General features: G+C 36.5%; 1 protein-coding gene across 1 annotated transcript; it reads right to left on the bottom strand.

The window, feature by feature from the left end:
• Window positions 1–807: 807 nt before the first annotated feature.
• LOC121879860 (protein RCC2 homolog) lies at window positions 808–16,980 on the bottom strand. The gene is made up of 6 exons (XM_042386646.1): window positions 16,742–16,980; window positions 11,858–12,077; window positions 9,727–9,977; window positions 6,574–6,825; window positions 4,360–4,716; window positions 808–2,262 (listed from the first exon to the last, which is right to left on the bottom strand). The coding sequence occupies exons 1-6, from the start codon at window positions 16,898–16,900 to the stop codon at window positions 2,092–2,094; spliced, it is 1,410 nt and encodes a 469-aa protein (XP_042242580.1). The 5' UTR covers window positions 16,901–16,980; the 3' UTR covers window positions 808–2,091.
• Window positions 16,981–22,929: the final 5,949 nt, after the last annotated feature.

Here is a 22,929-nt window from a genome sequence, read left to right as displayed (position 1 = left end):
TATTAAAAACTGTTATGCCACCAAGTGGCATTCTTAGTAGCCTAGTCCCTCTAGCTACAGATATGATCTGATGGTTGGGACCAATCAACATAAAGTAGTCTTATCTGACAACTACAAATCCTACAATGGGCATTTTTAAACAGTACCAAACATACAAACGGCTTCCCCCTAATGTCAAGCATATCTTCCTATATTATAAAAATAAGAGACTTGGTGTTTCCATTGCTAGTGTCATACATCAGTGAGACATTTATCATAAGCTATGGGTACTGCACTGTACTTATTAAAAATTAAAATAAAAACTACTTACCAGAACTATATATTATTCAATAAGCCAAAGCAATAATGTTCTCACTTAAGAGTATTAATTCATGGGGTCACTATCAAAAAGTACTGTACTTGATATATAAATATATATATATATATATATACTGTATATATATATATACAGAAAGTCCTCTCTTAACGTTGTGGTTACTTTTATGAAAAACCACAACGTTAACGGAAACAACGATAACGGAATAAATTTTTCCCATTAGAAATAGATTAAATACGCTAGTTACGCTCCCCAGCCTCCCTTTTCAGAAACTAGTATATATTACACATCCAAAACGATAAATAAACTAAATCATTTTGTATTGTACTCACTGATGGGCAGAGGTGGAGCGAGTGTGTGGGTGGGAAGTAGAGAGGAGGAGGGTGGCGAGTCACTGAGACCTGGAGGGATTAAAACCTCCATTTTCGTAGCAAGGCTAATGATCTTGTGTTGCTTCTTCACAACACTAGCATCACTAACACTTGATGGGTGCTTGGAAGCCATTTCAAATGGTTACAGTACAAAATTTAGAGCAAAAACACTTAAACACGCAAATACCCTGTGGAAGCCTAACAAAGGCTGGGGACGCTGTGACGCTGCGAGAGAGCATAGAGCGCCAAGATGAGAGAGGGTGATGCGCCATACAAAGTAGTCCGTGACGACGTTATAACGAATCGGTCGGGACGTTGTCTAAATCACGGGTATCTAAAGAGTAGCGATGTCATAACGAAACAACGTTGTCGGGGGCAACATTAAACGAGGACTTACTGTACATATATATACAATATAGAGAGAGAAAAAAAATTCATGTCTTTGGCCTAAAAAAAAAGTTAAGGTACATACCTCTATCACTCAAAACATCAACATCAAAAAAATCAAAATAGTTAAGAAGTTTAATAACTGCATTTCAAGTTATACAAACCCTTTTGGGTACTTAAACATAAATTTAATCAGGAAACTTCAGATTCTGTCATAGATTTTTTTTTTTAATGAAAGTGCTGCTATGTAACTGTGAAACCTGATTTACACAAAGTGCATCAAATGTTTCATGGATCAATGATTTGTCAAATTAATTGCACCCTAACAATAGAGAAGTACCAGTTATAATCATGGTTAGTTTGTAATACCTCTTTCTACTGATGCAACTAAACACTCAACAGGTAAATATCCTGAGGCTACCAACATAATCATACACCTGAAAGTAAAAATAAATAAATAAATTGCCTAAACTACTTGTAGGCCTTAACTTAACCACCTTTGACATGGAAAATCAACCAAAATTAATACTTCATCAGCCACCAGGTTTACCTATATCCTTAAAAGTAGAAAAGTCTATGAATGATAGATTCACTTAATCTATTATATTAACCTCCACCTGGCACGAGGTAGAAGAGGTAGCTACCCAGAAAGTATTCATGGGAAACACAATTTATGATCAGGATTGTACCAAAATATTTTAACCCAGGTACTGAGTTAATAGGGATATAATTAGTATCTGTTTCCTAATGGAGACCAATTATTTCTTCAAGTTACCTTCATAATTAAAAACAAGCAATAACTGAGTTATGCTGTTTCTCCCACATAATATAAACTTGTTACAAAATTTACTTAATAAAATTCAAATATCCTTGACATCTAAATTCTGATAACACGAAAACTGCACAAACAGCTTTGTACAGTATTCAGTATATTGTGAAATTATTTTAGTGTATTATAAACACACTTCAAGATATTTTCAAATATCTAAGCAATCCTCTTTGAAGGTATCACTTCCTTTAAAGAGTGATTTCTTTCAGTTTCTCCAAAATTTCTTTGTCTTGCTCTGTCTCATCACGCACCATCATCAGTGTGTGCCCCATGCCACATGCAACTTGTGACACGTGAGCTCCTTCTAATGCCTTTACCTCTTTAGGTTGTGTGCTTGACTTGATGTTGTCACCTAAACCCTGAAACAAAGAAAACATTCATTGTGGTATCAAAATAATTTGATCTTGCTAATAGAGTAAAGTATAGTAACTGTCATCTGAAATGCTTGGGAACAAGAGGCTTCCATTAAGTGGAAAATTACATAAAATTGATATCATCATGAGCATCTGTCCATGGCAAGCATGTAATATACCATACTAATTGAACCAGCTTGATTATATTATACTGTAGTGCCTTTATTAGTTTCTACAATTACCTGTACACTAACTTACTTCATTATTCTCCAAGACTAACAACGTCATTAAGTCAATAATTATGCTCTCAGTGTGATGTCACTCTCTTACAAACACAAAATAACTACAAGTACAGTAATTCCTCGGGTGATCCCCATTTTCCCACCAACTCCCTTTTTGTAATTGGAGATATGTTCCTAAAAAAAAAAATGGCAAAAAATAAGTAATACAAACACACTTTTGAATGAAAATAAACATTATTAAACACATACATTGATCATTTCACAATATATGATAATAAATACTGTTCACAAAACATCTGAATTTAACTCACCACAGACAATGTCATGTGCTACATGAGGTGAGGTGGTGCAATGGGAATTATTGGGAGATGGAGCAAGCCCTAATGTTTTTGGAATCTGACTAAGTTTTTCTACTGCATAAAACTCCATTAAACATATTTTATATCCAATGTACAGTAATTCCTTTACTGGCTTTTTTAACACTGCTGTTTTCACTTGCACTTGATGGCCTCTTTCCACTCATCTTGACTAAGGGTAATACATACACTGGACAGTCTTGAATAATATACTTGTATGGCATGGGTATAACGTGTATCTACGCTTGGTGGTATAGTACGGTTGGGATATATAGCAATTTTTTATAAAGATTTTTTTATATCGCGACTACCAATATTATCAACATTTTCCAATATACAGTGTAGCAATAAATCTATTTATTTCGCGAGGGAAATCGGGCAGGATATATTTCAATTTTACAGCCATGGCAAACAAATGGGTTATTTGCTCACCAGAGGCGCCACCGTGGCTGCTCACTCACGTATTCACACTTGCCCACACAGTCTTTCTGGCTTCTAAGGTGAGTGTAAATGGGTTGCTAGTGACGTGAAAAGTGAAGTGAAGAGAATGGAAAGCTTAACGGAAAGATTTAATACTGTAACTAATGTTTTTTGGTTTGTTTGTTTATGTAGGTGCGGGATTGTCAAGTGAGGGTGGCAGTGTGGGGTTTGCTGCCGAGTCTGGTGTTCCCGGGATGGCGCGTCAGCTGCCGAGTCTGGTGTTCCCGGGATGGCGCGTCAGCTGCCGAGTCTGGTATTCCTTGATATTGAAACAGTCTAGTGTTCCCGAGTCTAGTGTTTATTGGTGCTTTATTTAGTAAGAAAATAAACTCGTTAAGTCGAGCTTAGTAGTCACTTTTATTGGCCTCCAGAACCTAACCTTATTTTCCTCATTAATTATATGTAATTATATATCCCGATTTAGTAAATGGCGAACATCCTTGGACCCTATCTCGCAATATATCCTGACCCTACTGTAGCAAACACCAAGAAATCCACACCTAAATAAATTTTATGGCTGTGGATTATTTTTGTATCTAGGGCACTATAATGCACTCCCTGGTAAAAATTGGTTCCTGCCGCACTAACCCAGTAACACCCAACCTTCCCCAATCATGTCAGGCCAGTTACTGCATGCAACACGTATCCACTATTAAGGTAAATCTAATGTTGTAGATTTTATTTAATTTACAGTGCAATTCATTTAATCTGAATTCCAACTATCTAAATTCTCCCGGTATCCAAACTTTGTCCACTTTGGTAAAAATTCAAATTTAGTCCAACAGTCAGAAAGCAACTGCTCATTTATTTGCGTGCCTGGCACCTGTAGCGCTGTAACTGCTTTAAAAAAAAATTGCTATGATAAACAATAAAATTGATACATGGCGGGTGGGTGTGTGTCTGTGTGTTTTGCAGCACTTCTGGCTAATACTTTCAATATGAAAATATCACAAAAATAAAAGGACATTAAAGAGCTGAATGAACTCATACAACTATAATACATTTATTACACTAATATTTCTTACCAGTTCACCATAAGTTGGAGAGGGACCCCATGATATGACACTTTCATCTGCAGCCACCACAATAGATGTGGCAGAACACCCAACAGATCTCACATCCCAGCCACAAAGGTCCTGTAGTGGTTTGGGGTACATATTGGCTTCTCCAGTGCGTCTGGTCTGACCCCACAGGAAGATTCCCAAGACACTGATTCCAACAGTAAAGGTAGAACCACAATATATTTTTACAACACCACGATTATGGCCATCAAAATACTTGATCAGACGTGGAATGTATTCATCCTTGGGTTCAGCATGACCCAGTCTTCCATACCCACCAAAGCCCCAAGAAAAGGCTCTCTTCTTGGCATCAACTGCAACCTAGAAGAAAATTCTCTTCATTATACACAATTAAAAAAAAAAAAGGCCAATCTTCAAAATATATAAGTTTACAGGAAACACATTTGAAATCAAAGTCAAACATCTATTATTAACAGTATTACAGTAAACAGCTTCACATTACAGTAATACCTCAATACACTGGACTAATTGGGGCAGACCCCAGTCTGGAAAAAGTGAAACTCTATATAAAGTGAATCTATGGAGGTACGTATAATGATTGTCTATCAGACCAAAGTAGTCCAGTCCAGAAGAACAACAACAGATGGAGCAGGTGTACGTGTACCTAACTTGATCCCCCCTACAGTAATGAGAGACAATAGAGATCTGACCCAACAAAGGACACGAAGGGACAAGGAGTTCTTGCCTTTGTGTTGATGAAAACACAGGCTCGATGTGTAAGGGGTTTATATTCCAGTCCAATGATTGCTGGAAATGTGTTGTTCAGTGTTGGGTTTGTTCTCTGTACCTGAAGCAGGTGTTGCTCATGGGTAGTTCGAACCGGGTCATAGTGCGGGGTGTGATCGTATGGCTGGTCACTTGGCTCCCTATCTCTGACCCAGTTGGTCACCTGCTACCTGTGAGTATTCCATATTAAATATTATCGCTATATATATCGGAAAATTTCGATCATTTTGGTCGCCGCGATATAAAAAATCGCAAAATAGTTGCGATATATCCTGACCCTACTGTATGTGTGTGTGTGTGTGTAGACACACAAAATACATACAATTAAATAAAAATGGGAAAATCCTTTTGCAAATACAGTAATCAGAAACAAGAAAACAAAATGAATTAAAAATGTAAGAGTCTACCCTAAAGTCAACTCCGTGTTTTGTTATTAAAGTTGACTTTAATAACAAAGCACGGAGTTGACTTGAGGGTACTCTCTCACATTTTTAATACATTTTGCTGTCTTGTTTCTGATTATTTGTGAGAGGAATCTCCCATTATTATGGATTTGTATGTATAACCCACTACAAAAATGCCAGCAACTTTAAAACTATCCTTAGACAGTCTTGGGTACATCCAGGGTGTCATCTGCGAATAATCGAGGTTCCCGAATTAAAAATCTGCGAATTGTCAGGTCATGCTGTACAGTACACTGTATATGAGGATGATCAGGTGCAAATAAGTTTATAAATTGGAGCAAAAAAACAAAAAACAAAAAGGAAAAAAGTACTCTATTCCAAGATGTGTTAAACCGTTGTAGCAAACATATATGGTGTTTCACATTTTGCAAGTTGGTGAAATAATATAAAAACATGGTTATCACAAGGAATGATTCATAACAAAAATCAATTTTGATGTTACATAAGATGTCTGGATGGCAATCAAGAATGCCAAAATTAAATTTAACTAGAGAAAAAATAAAAGAATAATCATCCCATTCAATAATAAAAAAATAAATGAAAAATGGAAATAAAACTTAAACCAGACAGTGTGGACTCTTTTCTTCAATATTATATTGTTTTGAATGTAGAATTGTTAATCAAGTTGACAAATGAAGAAATGTTATTGTCATGTTATTCAGTTTTAGACATTTTCACTAATCTGTTTTCGTGAAATGGCATATGGAATAATTCCATAATTTTGAGACATAAAACAAGTTCAAGATAAGGAGACACTGAACTGCACACATTTCTCTAGTCTATTACTGTTTCCATTCAGAAAGCATAGTAACAAACACTAACTGGGGAAGAATGTAGTTAAGGTGTAAACTGATTAAAAAAACAAAAAAAACATAAAAAACACACACTATGAACCTTTAACCAACTAATCTTAAAGAATCCCCCCCCCCAAAAAAATAGCATCAAAACATATCTTGCAGAGACTTACTGTATGGTTGTTTCCACAAGCAATGTCTACAATCTGCACATCTGTGACAGGTGTGGGGTGTCCATCTTTACTCCGTTCCACAAATATGGGAACTCGTCTTGGCACTCGTTCATGCTGGTATGACAGTTTAGTGCAAGAAATGAAAAACTTTCCATCAGTATTGTGACCCAACTGACCATATTCTGGTAGACCAAAGGAATACAGATAGCCTTTCTTGTCAATAATCATGCTGAATTCTGCACCACATGCCACCTGAAAGTAAAACAAAAAGTTACAATAAATTTTGCCCATTACAGCTCAAAATGCACCATGCAAGAAAGAACATATTGGAGCAACATGAAACAAGTTGATCACAAGGGTCCCTTCATAACTCCCTATGTTGTGAGGAGAAAATGCAAACTGTTTTAATGTGTCTCAGATTTTACTGGATTACATCAACATAGCAAGTTTAATCAAAACCCATTTCTATTTGTTACAATTCCCAGGTTTTTACAACAGACAGACTACGACACCAGAGGTGATGGGGGTCAATGCAGGGTTTTTTTTTAATTAACAAGTTAAACATCAAACTATCAATCAGCGCTAATAGGAATTTAATCAAATTTTTTTGTAAAAGGATAATTATTAATGATCGCCCATCCCTCACCATCACAACTATGGCCCTCAGAAGAATGTTGATAAACACAACAACATGTTCCAACTGGAAACAGAAGGCCTGATCATAGCTGGTTTTACACTTGCCAATGAATAATTGTTTTAAACTATGCAAACTGGAAGCATTAGAACACAGCAGTAATGTAATCTCTGTTTATTAATTTGTACTCAGCCACACTTTTCATCTTGGAGTCAACAGGTAGTAGGTATTAGGCAGCTACCAAACAGGGAGGTACTACCGCCTGGGAAGATATTGGAAGCATAATGTGTTGTCTATGGTAGACTCTGCTGTCATATGGCATCATGGAAATTGTGACCAAGTTCCAGGTTGCTGATCTGACTTTTTGCCTCATTTACACACAATTGCAGGGTCTCAATTGTTTCTCTTACTATTGACAACACAACATATATACTGTATATTGTTTCTCACTAAATTTTTTTTTCAATTTGTATTTCTTTATGGTTCTTTATTATTATTATTATTATTATTATTATTATTATTATTATTACATTTTCGCCCCCTAGGCCCCACACATCTGATTAAAAATCTCTTCACACCTTAGTAGTGAGAATGAGACTAGTGTAAGCATATCACTTGGCAACTTCTCTTTAAATCACCCACCCAACTCTTCCAAATTAGGCTTTTTGCATGATATAACATTAGTTTTGCTTTCATAAAATTTTGTAAGTGCAAAAATATTACCTAAACAGATTGCCACACTACTCGTAGCCACAGAAATGTTCTTAGGGATGGCCTGATACAAATCAGCAAGTGGTTTTCATCAACTTGAGGTAAAAAAATTTGTTTTGAGGTTTCTTTTGTTAAGTATTTTCACCAATATCAAGTGGGCTTTTTCTTATTAAATTTTGTTAGAAAATGCAAAATTGCAAACTACATTATATTCTCATTAATTCAACAGAAAAGGGGGCTCTTGGTGGGAGGGAAGAGATAACATTGCTAAACTGAACTGTTTAAAGAAAATCAGTTGTTGCTATGTTATTACCGCACTTCAACAACTTGGGTCTTTAGGAGTATAATAAGGTTATTAAAAGAATATTACATCAACAAGAAAAAAATATGAAACAACTCTGGGTTGAAAATCAGACATACAAGTCTGGTTGTCACTGAAATGATTGTTATTTACTGTAAAGTGTTATATGCAAGTAACCACATAATTTGTCTTATCAATAAAGAGAGAACTGTATACAGTACAGTACTGTAAAGATAAAATAAGAACAAATAAGTGTAGGAAAATACTGTATGTGGAAGATGTTTATCTGGAAGCAGCTGGCAGAGGGGAGGGGGGTTAGCATGGGGTGGGTGGCTCCCTCCCCCTAACTCCCACAAGATTCCTTTAACACTTCTTTATGCAATTCCACCACAATTCTCCTATAAGTTAGGATCATTTGATGCCAGGTTGATAAAATATTATCATAAAAGAATCAGCATTCCTGAAAAAAATCCCACAATGTGTCTTCAACACTTAGTAAATTAATACAGTACAGTTGTGTATTTATCATCACTTAATAAATACTACTTTAGCGTATTTAGCATCAATAAGTAATATTGTAGTGTAAAGTATTATGCATTGCATTTACCCCGGTCTTTTATTCTTCAGTTTCAGATGGAGAACTGTCATCGTGGATGTAAACACAGACAACAACAATGGCATCCCATCTCTTGTGTGACCATATTATTATTGACTTATACAGGTATTGCGTGAGGGGAAAAGAGAGTAAAAAGCCACACAAAAAATATGAAAAGGTCACACTAGGGAACGCATCTCATTATTATTGCTTTATTTTAATGGTAATTAATAATTCACGATACGATGATTCACCTTACACTGCAATATTGGAGGATACATTACCATCGTTATTTGAGGCTTTACTGTATACATAGCTAATACATAATAACTTTTTACATCTTAACACTGTATTCTTGGCTGATTGTGTCCTGGTACACTATAACATAACACAAATTGTATGCAAAAACAACAGAGAGCAAGGGATCAACCTTGTACAATGGCAGCAGAATATGACTAAGCAAGCTTTTCTACAGCCTAAGTTACCCAAGCAGCTAGCCTACCTACATGCCCGGCACATGGGAATGCGTCAGTGCAGGATGTAATCACTCAAAATTCCAGGAAAATTTGTTCCCATGCCCAGAACGTAGAGATTTTCTGAAATTTTCCGGAAAATGCGCCTGACTTTCATCCTTGGAAATTCGTTCCTATGCTGGAATGGAGTGTTTTCCAGAAAATTTTCTGGCTCAAAATCAATTCTGACTATTGGAGAGTTCCAGGGACCTAGGATTCTGGCTAACTGGGAGATGACTGTACTTAGTTATTTATTTCTTTTTTCTCTCCTTACACACACATCCCCATTTCTATTCTGAGGGGAAATTACATTTACATTAACATGATTTAAATTAACAGCTACCAAGTTATGTGAGGAGTATGCTTGCTTGTGGAAGCAAGCACAATATCATTTACTTACTTTGCAAATCTTGCTTTCCTTAAAGGAAATCTTGGTTGGAGTGTGAATAATGGCACTAGTACTGCCTGTACCACACTGTCCCGACTTGTTGTCACCACAGGCAAAAACATTGCCACGGTCAGTTAAGAGGAGACTGTGATTGCGACCCACTGCAGCTGCTACCACAGTAGATTCTGCCATTGACTGGATGGGTACAATACCAGTTCGAATGTCAGCATCCCCTACACCAAGCTGACCCTTCTCATTACGACCTGCAGAAAAAAAAAAAAAAAGACAAATATGTAGCAATGTAAATTAAAAATATTGAAAGAAAACTGAGTGAGATATGAGAGCAGGTTTAGAAAAAGACATTATCGGTTGTGCAAGTATTGTGGAATTGTTGTAAACAATACAAAGTGAAAAGACTAAGGAGTTGTACACTGGTAGTGTGCCGACTACAGAATATATTCGAAGTGAGAAGTCCAGCTGTGAAGCCATTACCCTGTTAACAGTGTTGTGAAGAATCAGTTCTTATTAGAGAAGACTACAGTTCACAAGTGTGTTTCTGTGACCTGGCTGGAAATCTACCTGCCTGTTTGTCTGTATATTGATACCAATCGTCGGGAAATTACAGGAGACTGGTGGGACAACCAGTGGTAATTCGACAACACTTGTGAGATATCTACTGCTTCTGTACATACGACCCTGGCCGCTGGTAACCAGTGGTGAAAGCTGGGTAAGCGGTGAAAGGAGGAGGGTCATTAACAGTATTATACTCTCATATGATTGGTTTATGGTTCATCTTCAGTAATAGAGAAATATACAATACTGTATATAATTTGTAATATACCTTGAAAATAAAAGGATAAGCTGTATCAGAAGGTTATTTATTCAAGATGCATTTGTGTGAGAGCTTTCAGCAGTCCAGCTTACAACAGGGGTCACAAAAACACACTGTATAGTATTTGATATGAAGATACCTTCTTAAAAACGTTATTTACTACCTTTGGCTCAGATTGGCTACTTGTACACTTAAGACAAATGATTAATGAATAAACCAGGGTTTACGCACATGCATAATACTATACACTTATTAAGTGATGATAAATACACAATAGTATTTATTAAAGGGTGCTACATACACTGCAATAGTATTTATTAAGCGATGATAAATCACTACTGTACTGTGCTAATTTACTAAGTGTTGAAGACATTGTGGTAAGCCAATATTCTATTTCTTCTTTGTAAACAAATGACTCATGGTGTTCAATGTGGGATTCTTTTAGGATAATATTAAGTTATCAACCTGCCACCAAATGATCCTAAATTATATGAGAATTATGGTGAAATTGCATAAAGAAGTGTTAAAGGAATCTTAGGGGAGGGAGCCACCCACCAGTGCCAGCTGCTCCCAGATAAACACTCGTCTTCCACATACAATACACTCCTACACTTATTTGTTCTTACAGTATTTTTATCTTTCTAAAACTGTACTGTATACAGTTTTCTCTTTATTCACAAGAAAGCTTCTGTAGTTACTTACAGTACATATAACACTTTACAGTAAATAACAAACATCTCGATGACATAAGTTGTTGGTAACCAGACTTATTTGCATGATTTTCAACCCATAGAGTTCTGTTTCATATTTTTTTTGTGAATGCAATATTTTCTTATTAACCTCGTAATACACTTAAAGACCTTAGTTGTTAAATTGCAGTAATAACATAACATCAACTTAATAAACAGTGTTATCTCCAACCCTCCCCCTCCCATATACAGTATTCGCTTTTTTCTGACTGGGGTCTGCCCAACTAGTTCGATTTATCAAGGTTCTACTGTACAGCAGAATTCCTAAACTTCACTTCAGTATTTAGAAAGATACAAATGACAGTTACATACATACCAGTACAGTATACGTATGCATGCGCACTCACACACATGCAAGCACGCACGCACGCATGCATGCACGCACGCACGCACACACACATAAATGACATAAAATTCAAGAACTACATTTTATAAAATTCTATGACTTCCACCTGTAAAAAAAAATAAAAAATAAATAAAAATTCATTAATTTTTATAACCAAGGAATGATATATTACAGTACTAAACTTTCCCCAAAACTGGTGCTAAGTAAATCACCCACCAAGAGCCATTGCTTTGCCCTCCTCTGTGATGATGATTGAATGGACTGCAGAGCAGTGAGATGTCACAAAGGCCACACGAATTCCCTTGAGAGCAGAAATGAGTCGTGGTCCATAATGTATCATAGAGGGAATACTCTTCAAGTTGCGTCTTCCAATATACTCCCACTGGGTACATCCTGTGTACACTAGAGTCCCACGTTCTTCTGGTAGATCAAGCTCCTGCAACATGAAAGAATTTTAAATGAAAAAATTATGACTATGCTAACCTACACCATGAAGATGCCGGAAAACCAGTTTTTTGAAGCGAGACAGATTGTAAGAGGATGGAAACACAGAAGAAGGAAGAGCATTCAACAATTTGGCTGTACAGTACATACAGTATTTCACTTTAACAAGTTTCACATTAACAAGTCATCACAATAGTGACAGTAACGAAATACAATAGCTCAACACATTAATTATACATTTCAACACAATAACTATCAGTAACACAAGTTGATGGTCACTATGGGAGACCATCTTGTTGATGTAAGCGAGCAGGGTGGCTTGTTTCGATCAGAGCGTGTGAACAGGTGGTGTACTGTAACCTGCTCACTGCACTGATGATGATAATGTTCAAGATTTACCTGTGTGTGATCTGTTAGATTTACCACTAGACTTCACTAGCTTTGAGACTGAAGGATCAGTTGGTGGTGGTGCTGTGGAAGCAGCACAGTGTGGGAGCAGGGGGGCACTAACACCACTCCCCTGCCTCAGATGACAACAGTCTCATTAAGCAGTTCAATGAGTGTCTAAAGGTGAGTTATTATTAGTTATTAACTCTACATGCAGTATTAATGTGTGAACAAGTGGTTGTAATTTTTTATGGGGTTTATAAGGGGTGAGGGCTGGTACCAACTGACCCATTTAGCATGTAAACTATACTCACCACATTAACGATTTTCACTTTAACGACCATTTTCAGAGTACCGATTAGTAGTTAAAGTGAAGTATGGATTGTACAGTAAACCCTCGATAACTCAGCATGGGTATGGTCTCGGAATGTATTACAGTATAACTTGGGAAATGCAGAGATATATAAAATTATCTTGTAAAATCTCAGCATATCTGGCCATGTGGGTAACACTCGCCACACTGCACTCCAAGCTTGGTCGGTCTGGTGTGTGCTGGCTCACTCCACCCAGTACATGGATGTGGGAAGGGAGGAGGGTGCTGTAGCAACCCAATATTTTGGGTATTAAGTGCTATACATTGCACCACAGAGTAGCTAGGGCACCAGAATTAATATTTAACACTCCCTGGCAAAATTTTGTTCATGCGGTACTAACCCAGTAACACCCAACCACCTCCCCCATTCATGTCAGGCCAGCCACTGTATGCAGAACGTCTCCACTATTATGGTAAATCCAAAGTCGTTACCACAAGCAGTAATGAGTGTGATAACTCTCAAACAAATAATATGTTGGGTTATGGGTCATGTCAGGTTTTATTGGGTGTGCCTGCCAGTATCTAGAGTATCGAAGTAGTGAAGATGGACAGAGGGAGAGAGAAAGAAGTGTGTTGTGTACCTATGCTGATTTTCCCCCTACAAGTGATGGCCATTATCAGTCGACAAAGAGACCAATTTATTGTAAAAGATAATTCAAACAAACAAAATTTACCTCACCTAACTTCCTTCTATTCTAATTTACCTCACCTAACTTCCTTCTATTCTACGATGGAAGTGCATTATTTTAATGGTAAAATTTAAGGACAGTAGTCTGGGTTATCCAATCATCTAGAGAAAAATATCTATAGAAGAAAACTTATTTCTTACCTCATGAATAATAAAGCAAATTGGATGGTGGAATATTATTTTTCCTATTCAGGTTTTTGTCTTCAGTTTTTCTTTTTGTCAATAAATATACAGCTACTATAGTGCATTTTTTCACAGGTGAGAAGAGATGCCCCGCCCCCTCCTCAAGAGTTACAGATAATTGATTGCTGCAAATCTGTCCAATTTCGTCCTAAAGTAATGATGTATTCCAAAACGAGTTTACTCATCGCAGCTAATATCATGTCTGTAAGTAATGCTATCTTAACTCGCCTGTACTGTATCTAGATAACTAATCATTTACCCAAGAAAATTAATAGAAGTGAAAGTAATCATCATACAAAACTGTGTCTAAAAACATCCCCCATAATTAATGAACCGCTGACGGCCACAAGTCCTATATTAGCCCAAAGGAAATTCATTAACGTTTTCTGGTGGTAACGGTTTCAGCTAATATGGTGAACTTCACAGCCGAAGAGTTATTTGTTTTGATGTTTATATTCTTACTATATTTTCATCAGTGAGTTCTGATATAATAATCATTTGGTAAATATTTAGACGAATATGTGCGCATTACATTTTGTCTTTCTCGGCAGTGCTGTGGCGGTACTCAGCCAATCAGAAGCCACCCACTGTTGCTCGCTGCTCTGCCAGTTCAAATTTCACCATGGCATGTGAAGGGTGTTGCCATTCGTATATGGACATTATTTATCAAGGTTGTTATGATTTAAATCAAATGATTTAAATCACATGATTTAAATCGACTTAAATCAGAGTAAAAAAATCATGATTTAAATCAAAATGATTTTGTTACTAATAACTGTTTTCTCTTTTTATTCTACATGATTGAAAAGTATATGCAATGCAGCAGGCTAATAACATTATTTGGATTTACATAAGTATGTATTGTACAAGTCTGTTCTCTCCAGTTTTGCGAAACTTTGATCATATCATAAGGTCTCATTATTAATGTATATATTTACATGAAATATATTCTTACCTAAGATAATAAATACTATTGAAATTCAGAAATCATCACATCCCAGGATCTTTGTATAGAAGAGCAGAAGGAACAATGCTAGTAATGCCATCAGACACTCGATGGAACACAGTGACAGATTCTATTGAATCTTATTTAAAGAACTGGGAGACCCTTGTCAAAGTGTGCAAAGAAAATAGTGAAGACATTGATAAGAAAATTTAAATGAAAGTTAATGTTAAGGCATTAAAAAGAACTGCAGAAGACTATTTAGAGAGACTTAAGCCTATTGCTGTGGCATTGGATTGTGTCCAGAGAGAACATACCCTATTAAGTGATGCTGTAGAAATCTGGGTAAAACTGATATTAAGGATTATTTAACAGATAAGAAGGATATGGATAATTTTGAAAAAAAGAATCAAAGTAGCATTGACACCTGCCCATTTTTTAGCTAATGTGATAGATCCAAGGTATCAGGGCAGACATCTGACTCCTGAGCAGCGAGACATTGCAGAACAGTATGTGTGCGAGTCTCTTCCACATTTCCTTTCAACATTAATGTCCTTCCATGGAAGAAGTGCGCCATTTAAAGAGGTCTATTTTGGTAAAGATGTTGTAAGATCTCTCTCAACCCTTGCTTGGTGGCAGTATTTTGCCAATGATATGACAGAAAATGTAATGGATGTTCCTAGGCAATTATTTACAGCTGTTGCATCATCAGCAGGGGTTGAGAGAATTTTTTCCACATATGGATTTGTACACTCAAAGGTAAGAAATCGCCTAGGACAGGAAAAGGCATCTAAGCTTGTCACAGTACATAAGCATTTCAATGTTCAACTAAACTAATTTAAATGTTTTGAACTATTTTTGTTGTTTACAGAATGAGAATATTGTGTTGACTTGAAGTTATTACCGGTAATTCTTAATACACTATAATTCTATAAATGTAAGAAAATAAACTTGTTACCAGCATTATTTTTTTTACAAAATGAGAATATTATTCTGTTGACTTGAAGAAGTTTAGTTATTAATTTTTGAAGCACTGTTATCCTATAAGAGCATTTAAGTTAAATTTCATTATTACGTTTGGATTTGTGCCCTCAAATGTAAGATATGTTACCAGCTTTCTTTTATTTTACAAAAAGAATATTATTGTGTTAAATTCCATTGGTACATCTACTGCATAAATATCTTAAGGCCAATTTTGTTTCTTATCCTGAATAAGCTTTGGTTGAAAAATACTGTTTTTATCGTTTAAAAATACTATTTTTATGCAATTAGTAAAAAATTAAAAAAACTCAGATAGTGTCCTAAGTGTAAGAACAAGTATAAATATCGTCAAGACCAACATAGTTGGCATGAACCAGGCCAATAAAGTAAGAAATGAGTGATTCCATCATATGGTGACAGTTAGGTTAGGTCAGGTCAGGTCCGGTTAGGTCAGGTCAGGTTAGGTAAGGTAAGGTTCGGTTTATGTTTTTTTGGGTGTAATTTGTATAGGTTTGGCCATGATTTTTATTGGAAAACGCCCCACCCAAAACCTCAGATAACTTCAATAAAAAAAAGGCAATTTCCGGCGGAAATGAAGGTCAATACAAATCAAAACACAAAAATACAATAGAAAAAAATAGTTTTGACTTTCTAACAGAGTTGTGTGCACTAATGCAAATTTACCATCTTTTCCTTAAATTGCTCTTTCTAAGATATTAACTTTTGCTGTCAGTAATAACTGGTTTACTTTATGATATCTGTAATTACATTTCTTACTGCTGCTAGGTATGGAGCCACTTCCGAATAATAAAAACAGAACAGTAACTACGGTAGCTCATTGCTGCCTGTCTTTTCCATATTAATGATCATTGAGTTAAATTATGTCAGCTCACAAAACTTTAATTCCATCATTAAAATACCGGGTACGTGATGTCATCGACATTTAAAAGACATACTGGGTCAGGAATGAAGTTACTACGGATATCTTTTCTCCTGCAAATCTTCCGGTAGGTACAAGTGAACGTTTGACAGGGCATCAACACTCGGCAAATGGATAATAGTAATAGATGAGATGGTGATGGAGGCAGCGGCATCATTTACCTTTTTCTCGGGATCAGAAGAAGTGGCAGAGTCGGATGCATCACTGTCTTGGCTAGTCTCATCTTGCAAGGCTTCTGTTACTGGTGGAGGGGAGTCCTCTTTCAGCTTCTTTGACTCCTGCTCCTCCTCGTCTTCTGCTGGTCGCTTTTCGGGTGTCATTCTATAAAAGTTCAATGAAAACAAGAGTTCACGTCTGGAGACAACACGGTAGTCGTTCCCGGTATACAACAAGCGGTGAACAGCCACTGTCCGAATTATTGTGAATTTGACTTCCAAACATTAATTGCAAGATACATATTCACATTTAATGACGTTCATTTCATAAGAGTATTATCATAATCTTCGTAACGCACAATTAAATAAATATCTGATATTGTCATAAGTTTTTATTTTGTATAATTTAATAACATAAGATATATTATATATTATTTAAGAAACAGAATTTGCTAAGCATTATTAATATGATTAAAAAGTTGATACTTATAATATATTTTCTAAATTAATTAATGAAACATATTTTTATAATAGATGGAAATAATATATTTTAGCAAATTTTATTTAAAGTCGTGTGAACAGTTTCAAATAAGCCTCCGACGCTTCCCTTTTCTTTTGTTTACGTTAGGAGGTCTGCGCGCCATCTGTCTTAGCTGGCGGGAACTGTAACAAAATAAAATCCTTTAATGCCAACATACCAATATTTTATCCACAAAGGCAAATTCTGTCAAGCATGATGAATGGAGAATGACGTACTACAATTTACATCAATACTGAAATAATTTGGTATAATCAGTTAACTACAATATTTCGGACACTGGAGGTAGCGGCGAGTATAAATAAATACATTTATCATGGTAATGGGCAACTCGTCAGTGGCAAGAATAATGATCAGTACCTACCACTGACGAGAGTTGAGTTTCATCAATTACGGTACTATGGTGGATATTTGACACAAATGTAGTTAAATATGAAGAAATTATACATTTAAGCCTAATTTATCTACTAATTAATTACATATTTTCTGGAATTAAAAAACAAATGGTAAATGTAATCTCCTACTTACATCCTCTGTCTCCATAGTAACGTTTCTCGTTTATATTATTTACTCGTTTCACGTCTCTACTGAGCTAGGTTTCCTCTGCCCTCTCTCATAAACCTCACACATTTTCCCTTTTCACATTTTTGTCTGCATTATTATTTTCTTCATAAGTATTATTCAGATAAATTAAATCTTTCTGTTCAGGAAAATGCACATTTAGGGAATTGTCCAAGTTTAGTACAACTGATCTAAATTTTGACCGGCTAGGAGAAACGAAATTTCCAATAAGCATGTGACTCAAATGTAGAGATGTGTAATAGATTTCCAAACGTAGAAATGCATATGAAGTTGGTCAACCATTCTCCACCCACTCATTTTTCTCTCCTTTCTCTGATTCATTATGATTCCTGCCTTCCTATTCCTCATTTAGTTCACCCTTCGAACTTTATATAACTTACATTCTGTTTTCATTATTTGCACTTATCATATCCTTGCCCTTTGCACACCTCATACGTCAGACGGTAAAGAAAAGAAAAGTTGGGCGTGCTTATGAACTCACTGCCACACCACGGGGGGAGTCAATAACCTCTTTGTTACCACCCGCTTATTATATCTGATAATTTGGAGTTAATTTTGATACGCTTCCCACATTTTGGTGGTTCTAATCAAAACTGGCCTACCACAAATTGCTCTTAACATCAAGATCAGATAACAATAGGTTTGCAGCCCTCTGATAATAGTAAAAAGAAAATACCTAGTTGGTTTCATCCTGCATCTTTGTATTGTACGTACTATTCATGCAGTCCCACATATTTCCCAAAGCATTTCTCTCACGGTATAGTGGTGTATATAAATAATACCAAGTTATAAAAATACTTATGCACACGTTTTTTTCCTTCGTAGAATTGTTGGAATACTTTTTATTATCGAAATAACTTTTTTTAGTTTAACAAATTTATTGGCAGAGCTTGTAGTACAGTTTGCCTATTCTGAGTAATTCAGTCAGGTCTTGACACTGAGGGTGGTATCACTTCTCACTGCAACGCAGGACAGAGGTTCATACACAAAGAAATACATCATATACATTAACAACTATAAATGTATAGAGGTCAGATTCAAATGGGTAATGTCACTGTTCACTGCCATGCAGGACAGAGGTTCGTACACAAAGAGATGCATCATATTCATTGACAGTACATATACATATATGTAAACACACACTCACATATACATACATATGCATATATACATACACATATACATGTACATGTACATACACACACGCACACATACATACATATACGTCGGTCAGATTCATGTGGGTAATGTCACTTTTCACTGCCATACAGGACAGAGGTTCGTACACAAAGAATGCATCATATTCATTGACACTATATATAGGTCAGATTCATGTGGGTAATGCCACTGTTCACTGCCACGCAGGACAGAGGTTCGTACACAAAGAAGGAAATACATCACATTCACCAGCAGCATATATAGGTCAGTGGATCACATACACTGGAGTCATATTCTAATTGAAGACTAATCAGTGTGGGCTAGCAAATTTGGGATAAACAGCAAGAATGTCCTCAAGCACACCTGATTCAATGAAGTAATTACATAGTTCAAGAAACAATAAGTCAGGTGGCCTGAAGTCTTTGACAGTGTCACATTCAATAATATAGTGTTCAAGTGTATGCTTTAAAGGTTTATCACAAAGTTTACATGCTGAGTGTTCCGGTATGGGTACAGCGTTACTAACTTGCCAGATGTGTCTGTATCCTAGCCTAATTCTGGCCACGACTACATCACATTGTCTGGTTCTGTCCTTATGCTGGCCATACCGGTACCTCTTGTTACAAAATTTGTCATATTTACTAATGCTACAACTGTCAGGTCTCTCTGCATTTCTCACTTCTTCTAGATCAGAGTTCATGATTCTGACTTGAATGTTTTTAATTACAGCATTGGACAGACCAAGGTCACGGTCAACATTTTCTTTCTTACATGCCTCATTGGCCAGTCTATCAGCACGGTCATTATACCTGATTCCAACATGGGACGGAATCCACACAAATTCGATACGAAAGTTGTTCTCATTGGCAGTTATCACATTTCTTTTAATATCACATGCAACTTTAGACATAGAACCTGACGGGCTGTTCATTGATTTCAAAGCACTTTGAGAGTCACAAAATATCACCCCACCTCCATTTTCTTTGAGGTAGTCTGTGGCTAAGTAGATTCCAGTTAGAATCGAGATAACGCTAGCGAGCCACACGCACCATTCATGTCTTCTGATGAGATATACTTTTAAGGCGGTACCAGTGAGTGAATAACTATTTTCCACACGTGTTCTTAACGACCTACTGAGTATATGTGGATGTGGAGAAACTGGATGTGGAACGGCTGGATGTAAAGATACTGAATGTAAAGTGACTAATTGTATAAAGATAGGATGAAGAGAAACAAGATGATGAGGAATACTGTAGATATAGGGAGAAGGAATGGGGGAAAGGTTGAACATTTGGAAGACTGGGTGTAGAGATAGGCAGAATGTAATAGCAATAACGATAATGATAATTTCGGATTTTGTATATGTGAGAGAGAGATAGAGGCAAATAGAGGGGGGGGGGGAGATAATCATAACAAAAATGGGAGAGACCGAAATTTTAATAAGATGAGGAGATGCAAGGGAGCGAAAATGACAGAGAAGTAAAGAGAGGGGGAGGGCGGGAGAGAGACAGGAGAGTGCGAGTCAGTGCCCCCAGGAGAAAGTGAGACAAAGAGAAATAGACATGCGGAGAGAAAACAGATTGAAGAAAAGATACCTAGAGAGTGAATGAGAGAAAGAGACAGATACATAGAAAGGGAAACAGGAAGAAACAAGATAAAAAAGTCACGAAGAGAGAGAAATAAATATGGAGAGGAAAGTGACAGACAGGTATACATAAAGGTAAACAGAGAAGAATCATGAAAGAACTAAGAAATAACAAAGAGAGAGAGAGAGAGAGAGAGAGAGAGAGAGAGAGAGAGAGAGAGAAGCGTCCCTGCCACACATGCACCAACAAGTGAAGTTGGCTCGGAGGTAACACAGGCCTCTTCTCTCCTCTCCGCTTTAAGAATGTTTCCGGGAACAAGCTGGACTTTATTCGCCTCAGATTATGTTTCATCTGTACCAGACTATTTGTGAATCGCTTTTTTTTTTACCTCTCCAATGAATGTCAACTCCCTCCACGAGTGACTGGCTGATTGATTGAAAGAACTGAGTGGGTGAAGGATCGGTCTGAGTAACTATCTGACTAATTGACTGACTGATTGCTTGGATGCGTGACTGATTGACTAACCGACTAATTGAGTGAGTGATGGACTGACTCAAGTGATTAAGTCACTCGTTCATCCACTCAGTAACTGATGAATTAACTATCTTACTCATTGAATAACTAGCTAACTGACTGTGTAACTGGTTTGAATAACTTGATTGATTGAATGACTAACTAGCGCAGTTTAATGACTAATTCTCGTACATTAACTGTGAGAACGAGAAACTGTCAGAGATCAGTCCATCTAGTAACGTTGTTTTATGAGAGTTTTCGTTTTTAGTGAGGATCCTTATTTTTTTTTGGGGGGGGGGATCTCGTTATTAGTGAGAGGTCTCGTGGTTAATGAGATGTGTTGTTGTTTATGATGCCTCTCGTTGTTTGTGGGAGTCTCGTTGTTTGTGAGGCGTCTAGTTTTTTATGAGGCGTCTTGTTGTTTGTGGAAAGTCTCATTACAGCATGACAGTTTTTCTTATCTGTGAATAAATACGTTGTTGACTCCAGCTTTTTAGTTTTGTATCTTTTCCTGTTAAGGACATAATATACTTTGTTTACGTTTCCCTGGGTCTAGGTTGAAGGCTTCAGTATGTTGTATAATGAGTTACTCTCAATAACATTTATATATCTTACAGGTCTTCCCAGCACCGCCACTGTGACCATAACATTGATTCACTTGTGGTCGCAGGGCTGCTTTTTAACTAGGCAAAGTGTAAGTCTGAATGTGGGACCAATAACCCGAAATACGACTAATCGGTGAAAAACATTTTCTTGGAAACTGTAGACAAGTAAGCAGACGAGGCGTCGTGAATCACACATATCACTGAAAGCAGTGCAGCAAGTAGGGTCAGCAGTGAAAAAACAACAACCAAGCTCAATAGGAATCTTACGTCGTACTTTCGAATATAACGATAAGAAATTACTCCCTAAACTGTATAACTTTGTCGTATCTGTCTCCGTCTAAACTACTGTATACAAGCATAGAGATCAAACATCCTAAAAGACATAACATCCCTCTAAAAGGTGTAGTAGCGTAGAACGACTAGAATTATCCTTCAACTTACCGTCTCGATTATCCAAGTAGATTGAGGACCCTCGGCATGACACCTTTTCAGACATGACATATGAATCATAGAATCTAGTCTTATTAAACATACCGAAGCATTCAACATGAATTTGAGTAACGGCATGTACAAGCTGGACAATTTTGTAATTAAGAAGATTTGTAACCAGGTGAGAAGGCCGGGTCACCTGACCATCTGACCTGACCACCAACCGTTGTGTGCTATTTAAAGATTAGTAGGGTCATTGCCTAATACCTGACCATTGTGGACCTGGTCTCACCCTCCTCTGTATATATACACCTTTGATTTGTATTTCTCTCTCGAGTCTGTACTCACCCCTGAAGATGTGAATTACACGAAAGCGCTTGGGAACTTCGTGTTTTCTTCTTTCCTTGTGGTTATCAGCATATACCTAAATCACGCGCACCTACAGTGATTTACTTGCATATATATATATATATATATATATATATATATATATATATATATATATATATATATATATATATATATATATATATATATATATATATATATGTGTGTGTGTGTGTGTGTGTGTGTGCGTGCGTGTGAGCATGTACTGTATGTGTGCATATAGTTAGATAGATACTGTAGATATATAGAGATATGAGATATGAAATAAGAAAACCAACAGAGTTATATCTCTCAAATCTTTTTATGTTGTTAGAATAGTGTAATTACTAACTTTGTTATGCGCTTAAAGACCTTAGTTGTTGAAGCGTAGTAACAACATTATAAGAACAGAGATAG

Source organism: Homarus americanus, unplaced genomic scaffold (genome assembly GCF_018991925.1).
Source record: "Homarus americanus isolate GMGI-L3 unplaced genomic scaffold, GMGI_Hamer_2.0 scaffold51826, whole genome shotgun sequence".
Lineage (NCBI taxonomy): Eukaryota > Metazoa > Arthropoda > Malacostraca > Decapoda > Nephropidae > Homarus > Homarus americanus.
The sequence above is the reverse complement of the archived record's forward strand: the minus strand, read 5'-3'. Positions and strand labels throughout refer to the sequence as shown.

Coding starts and splice junctions, on each gene's coding strand:
- LOC121879860 (XM_042386646.1), bottom strand. CDS start 16,900: ATGACACCCGAAAAGCGACCAGCAGAAGACGAGGAGGAGCAGGAGTCA. Junction 4,717..6,573: donor CTTGTGGAAACAACCATACA/GTAAGTCTCTGC, acceptor ATTTTCTTCTAG/GTTGCAGTTGATGCCAAGAA. Junction 2,263..4,359: donor CTCCAACTTATGGTGAACTG/GTAAGAAATATT, acceptor TCTTTGTTTCAG/GGTTTAGGTGACAACATCAA.